The sequence below is a fragment of the Herpailurus yagouaroundi genome, unplaced genomic scaffold (assembly GCF_014898765.1).
Source record: "Herpailurus yagouaroundi ecotype Mexico unplaced genomic scaffold, PumYag 211, whole genome shotgun sequence".
Taxonomy (NCBI): Eukaryota; Metazoa; Chordata; class Mammalia; order Carnivora; family Felidae; genus Herpailurus; species Herpailurus yagouaroundi.
In genome coordinates this window covers 4947107-4952679 of record NW_024412442.1, presented here as the reverse complement: position 1 = coordinate 4952679, position 5573 = coordinate 4947107, and the positions used below count along the sequence as shown (strand labels likewise).

Here is a 5573-nt window from a genome sequence, read left to right as displayed (position 1 = left end):
ACAATAGTTTCATTTGTGAATCCAAGCTCTTAATGAACTAAATTTGTGAAATGCATACCACGTCTTTCAAAGAGAGGAAGAGAGATTGGTCAGAAGTGTGGCACAGCACATTTTTAGAAATATTTAAGTAGGACAACAGGACTAAGAAGTATTTTCACCCTCCCCAAGGTCAGGGGATTCTTTCTCCACATCTCAGCATCATAAGAAGTTAGCAGAGTAGAGATTTTCTACTACACCAAGGTGCTCGACACCTCAATTACTGACATTAGTATCAATATTTTGCAAGTGACAATATGGCGCCTAAAGTCCCCTACAGCCTTACCCTGTTATTTTATAATACCTCTCCATCCATATCAACTTCATGTCAACTGAAGATACGGCCCTTTCTGCCTAAGAGAGACCTGGCTTACTGCTTATTCTCCATAAAAGGTATATAGACTCGATTCTTAGGCTCATTTAAAAAAAAAAAAAGAAAAATACAACGAATATAAACAGCTTCCCCTTTGTTTCCAAATTCCAGTTTGTGCCAAAAACTTCTAAAGTTGTAGCCAAGCCTAGATCATTGTACGTGTCCATAACAAGATCTTTTTAAAAATATGTGGGATTTGGTCCATATTAGAATTTCAAGAAGCAATTACCAATAAACCAGAGGAAATTTCACGGGATAGATGGAATTTGGGATGGGAGGGATATCGGTTTAATTAGAGGCATTAGTAAAGGGTTGTTTGGCAGATGCTCTTAATATGACCTCTGAAACCCAAGCAATGAGAACACAGACCATTACAGACTTTTTTTTTTAACCCCTCCCCCTCTTAACTTTGGGATTACACCTACTTCAAGGCTCTCACCGGCTGTACTTGGTGGAGATGGGGGGGGGGGGTCATGAATACAGGTCAGTGTGTGTGGAGTAAGAAATACCTTAGAGGTTAGGGTGCACAAAATTAGGAGGTCCTAATCTTGCTCGTTCAACAGCGATTATTCAATCATCTCTTCCTTTTATTAACCTGCGTAACAGGTGTCCATTTTCTGACACTGATAACATCAACCTACTATAAAAATAGTGGGGGCACTTTATTTTTTATTACTACTCTGATGATAATAGTCTCCTGAATATTTATATCATTGCATCCGCACCCCCCAAAGAGCAATAACCCGGAGAGTACCCCAATGCCAGCGCACCAAGCTTCCAACAGGTTTTTGTTTAATAAGTGGTTTTCGAATGCGTAAGCAGCACCATCTTCTTCACCCTGGCGGCTCTTCGTTTTTTTTGAACCCTGATCCACACGACGGCCGACTCACGTTCCGGTTCACTTTTCCCCTTCCCGCAGCTCGTCTTATCTCCCTTGGCGGGGTACCCGTCTGGTCCCGGCTTGTCCGACCTGGGAGCAGACCCGGGCCTTCCCGGGCTCCGCGACCCGGAGTACTAATGAGGAAGTCGGGCGCTGAGCCCCGAGGCTGTCTTATCTGCCCGGGTCAACCACCACCACCGAGAAGGGCGGGCAGCGAAGGACCACCGAGCCAGCCCCCGGGCTCTGACCGTTGGCGCTGTGGCCACTTTGATGTCCCGCGCCTGCCTAATCAAGTTCATCTCCTGGCCGCGGCCGCTCGCATCCAGAGAGAAGCATTCAACAGGCTGATTATCGGACACTTCCCTCCACCCCGATCTCATTTCCAAACGCGTCTCTCGCCTCCCTCTCTAAACTTCCCATCAAAAGAGAATTAGTCCCTCTTCCTCCTCACCCGCGTTTGATGTGCAAATTTCCTGCTCTTTGCACATTTTTCTCGCGGTGGCGGCGGGAGGAGGGGAGGGGAGGGGAGGGCTGGGGTGGGGGGCTGGGGTGGAAGGAAGGAGTCGAAGCGAACCAACTTAAACCGAAGGACTCACTGGCAATGAGTAAAGCGGGGCTCTGGAAGGTTAATCAGCAGCCGGCGGCGGCTACCTGGCCCTGTCGCGGGGCCCTTTGGGTAGAGCCCCCGGATCACCGGAGGGGCTGAGTTTAACACCGAACGTGTTTAAGGCGCACGAAGTGGTCTGGGGGAGCACCACCGTGGCGCTCTCTGAAGCGCTTCCGATCCCCACAGCACCACCCCGGCTACCAGGGGAGGGCGCGGGGGGCCCCGGGTCCCTCCCTCCGCCCGCGTCCGCTCCAGTTGTCTGCGCCCCGAAGCGAGCTGAGCCAGGGGACCGGCCGCGCCGGGGAGGGCGGGGTGGGGGCTGCCGAGCCCCCCCCCCCCCCCCCCCCGTGTACACACACACCCTCCGGCCCCTCCCAGCGCTTTGAAATCCCATCCCCGCTTTGTCGTCTCCCCCGAGGGGCCGGGATGCTCAAGCCCGCGGTATAAAGGCAGCCGCGGCGGCGGTGGCGGCGCAGACCTGCACCCGCAGTGGGGACTCGGGGACCGCGGCAGGCTCTCGGGGCGCTGACCGCAGCCGTGCGCCGCGGCTTCCAGGCCCCCACCCCCACCCCCTGCACAGTGCCACCGGTTCCCGCCGTCCCTGCCTGCCCTCCCCGGAGCCCCTCCGCGATGCCGGCCCTGGGCGCAGCGGGAGCCACGCGGGTCTTGGTCGCCCTGGCAGCGGCGGCCCTTTGCGGTCACCTCCAGCTGGGAGTGAGCGCCACCTTGAACTCGGTCCTCGTCAACTCCAACGCCATCAAGAACCTGCCCCCGGCGCTGGGCGGCGCTGCCGGGCACCCGGGCTCGGCGGTCAGCGCGGCGCCGGGGATCCCGTACGAGGGCGGGAACAAGTACCAGACCGTTGACAACTACCAGGTGAGCGGGGTCTCGGGGAGCGGGCACGCTGCGACCCCGCAGGGGCTGGGGTGGGGGGGGTCCCAGGTGGGGCGGTGCGCGGCTCGGGGCGCCCCGGGGGCGGCGCGCACCGCGGCTTTGGAGAGGCGCGCGCGGCGGCACGGGTCCTCGGACGCGCAGGTGCCTCACCCCTGCCCCCCCCCCGCCCCCGCAGCCGTACCCCTGCTCTGAGGACGAGGAGTGCGGCACCGAGGAGTACTGCGCCAGCCCCCCCCGCGGGCCCGGCGCCGGCGCGCAGATCTGTCTCGCCTGCAGGAAGCGCAGAAAGCGTTGCATGCGTCACGCTATGTGCTGCCCGGGAAACTACTGCAAAAACGGTGAGTCCCCAAGTCCCTCCTGGACCAGCGTCTCGAAGCGGGCCGCCTGCGGAAGGGAGGCAAACGTTCCCGGCTTGGCTAACGCGAGGGCGCCACCTGCGAGTGGGTTTGCCTGGAGGTGGCCCTGACGAGCTGCGAGGGCGCAATGGGGGGGGGGGGGGGGGGGGGAGAGCGGAGGTCTCGGGGCGCCTCGTCTTCACCCGCACCCCTCGCCCGTTTAGCACGACTCCTCACCTCCGAGGGAACCCTTCCGTGAAAACGTGTCTAGAGAGCGCCCTGACGTCCCCGGGGACAGAAGATGGGGCCCCCTGAACATGCTCACCGTGCCCTGGGGGACCGGCCTGGGCATTCAGCACCCTGTCCATTTTCTTACAGGGTCTCTCACGGCTCTGCCACACTGGCTTCCCTCTGGCGACCCCGCTAACACTGGTATCAGGCCGGAGACAGGGGTTTCCCTGGGCTGCCCCCCCCCCCTTAAGGGGGATCCCAACCACCCCGGGCGCTGCCCCCCCACCCCTGCCTCCACCTCCTGCTACCTTAAAATCAGTCCTCCTCCCCCCAGCACAGATGCACTGAAACTTAATGTCTGAAAGGGGTAGGCTCCGATACTCAAAGAAGTCTCCAGAAATAAACCGAAGGGTGGCAACCCTCTGCAGGACCCAGTAATACTCAGGGATGAACTAAGCGAGTCTCTGTAATAGAGAAGTTATACAGGGAAATAACTAGTGGGTGAGATTGTCATCTTCCAGGCAGCTAGTGTTGCCTTAGTGTAACCTGGTCCTATATGGGTCCGGCTAGCCTCAGGGCAGAGAAGTTATTTTTAAGGACAAGTTTGTAAGTGACTAATTTTATTTTCTACCCCAAGGGTGATATTAAAATGGGCAGAAATCTCCCTGCCACCACCACAGTTGGTAGAAAAGTATTTCAGGCAGCTGTATCGGGGCTGTTGCTTTCGAGTGCATAAGGAGGGAGTGTGGCTTGTGTTTCAAGTCATGTCACCGCAACAAGGCATCCCAAGCTGGTGCAGGCCGAACGGGCTCTCAGAGCTGTGGCTGATTAACTCCCGGCTGTGATGTGTTACTGTCGTCTCCTGCTCCCGTAGGGATATGTATGCCTTCTGATCACAGTCCTTTCCACCGAGGAGAAATCGAGGAAACCATTATTGAAAGCATTGGTAACGATCACAGCACCCTGGATGGGTATTCCCGAAGAACTACGCTGCCCTCGAAACTGTATCATACCAAAGGTAAAGCCAGTTCACCTTCCTTCTTTGTCAGCACCTCCCAGGCATCCTCAGGATTTCCTCCGTGAGATGACGCAGGCTTAGTAGTGACCATGTCCTTTTCTGCTGTCTCCCGCTTTCCAGGACAAGAAGGTTCTGTCTGTCTCCGATCGTCAGACTGTGCCACGGGGCTGTGTTGTGCCCGACACTTCTGGTCCAAGATCTGTAAACCTGTCCTCAAAGAGGGTCAAGTGTGCACAAAGCACAGGAGAAAGGGCTCCCACGGGCTGGAGATATTCCAGCGCTGTTACTGTGGAGACGGCCTTTCTTGCCGGATGCAGAAAGATCACCATCAAGCCAGTAACTCTTCAAGACTCCACACCTGTCAGAGACACTGAGCCAGCCGTCCAAACACAGCGGACTCCTTTTATATAATATATGCGATGAAAACCTTTCGTGACTTTGGTCAGCTCAGTCCTAAAGGATGTACAAATCCTGTGGTTATGATCAAGCATTCCAATAATACCTTCTGAAAACCTGGAGTGTAAGAGCTTTGTTTCTTTATGGAACTCGCCTGTCGTTGATTGCAGTAAATTACTGTGTTGTAAATGCTCAGGGTGGCACTTACCTGTAAATGCGACAAGACTTAATTATTTTTCTAAAGGTGCTGCATTGTCCATTGTTTCTCCTGTTATGTAAATTTTTGTACACATTGATTATCTTGACTGATGTTCTATATTGAATTGAAATAAATAATTTCAGCTTCTACTTGCTAAATGTATAACCCTTTCCCTTTTAATTCTAGACTCCAGAATGCAAGAAGCTTTCGGAATGACCAACAATAGGCATCTAAACTTAATCATGGACATACTCGCTTATTTTCTGAAATGTACTATCTCAGTGCTTAGATTATGTTTCTCTCTAGGCTGTGATAGTGCTTGAAATAAAATTTGACATTTAATACCGTGAAATGTTACAAGTACAAATACATTTTGGCATTGTGATTTTTAAAAGGGTGTGTGTGGGCATGTGCACTACGGGGACAGAAAAGTAACATGTTGAAAGATGGTCAGAGGAAGAGATTGTCTAAATGTCCTATAGTAATGGTCAATTCTAGATTAAAGAAACATGTTCTCCATTGACAAATTCAAATCATCAGGCTATAATCATGAAAATGAATCTTATGTTACTACTTTCAAGAATAGTTTCTGGGGCGCCTTGAT

At 53.8% G+C, this 5573-nt stretch overlaps 1 protein-coding gene across 2 annotated transcripts; it reads left to right on the top strand.

Annotated features, from left to right (window-relative positions):
* Positions 1 to 2309: 2309 nt before the first annotated feature.
* DKK1 (dickkopf Wnt signaling pathway inhibitor 1) lies at positions 2310 to 5331 on the top strand. Of its 2 annotated transcripts, XR_005784352.1 has the most exons (5): positions 2310 to 2772; positions 2966 to 3128; positions 4231 to 4374; positions 4495 to 4894; positions 5156 to 5331. XR_005784352.1 is itself a non-coding variant. In XM_040454218.1 (4 exons), exons 1-4 carry the CDS (start codon positions 2527 to 2529, stop codon positions 4746 to 4748), a joined length of 807 nt encoding a protein of 268 aa, XP_040310152.1. In that variant the 5' UTR covers positions 2310 to 2526; the 3' UTR covers positions 4749 to 5321. The 2 variants fall into 2 exon arrangements, 1 of the variants encoding a protein (XP_040310152.1); XM_040454218.1 differs by having other exon boundaries at positions 4495 to 5321.
* The last annotated feature ends 242 nt before the right edge of the window (positions 5332 to 5573 follow it).

What these genes read in the sequence shown, in the direction of transcription:
- DKK1 (XM_040454218.1), top strand. Translation starts at nt 2,527, where the DNA reads ATGCCGGCCCTGGGCGCAGCGGGAGCCACGCGGGTCTTGGTCGCCCTG. An exon ending in AGACCGTTGACAACTACCAG is followed by an intron (nt 2,773 to 2,965) that starts GTGAGCGGGGTC and finishes CCGCCCCCGCAG; the next exon opens with CCGTACCCCTGCTCTGAGGA. An exon ending in GGGAAACTACTGCAAAAACG is followed by an intron (nt 3,129 to 4,230) that starts GTGAGTCCCCAA and finishes CTGCTCCCGTAG; the next exon opens with GGATATGTATGCCTTCTGAT.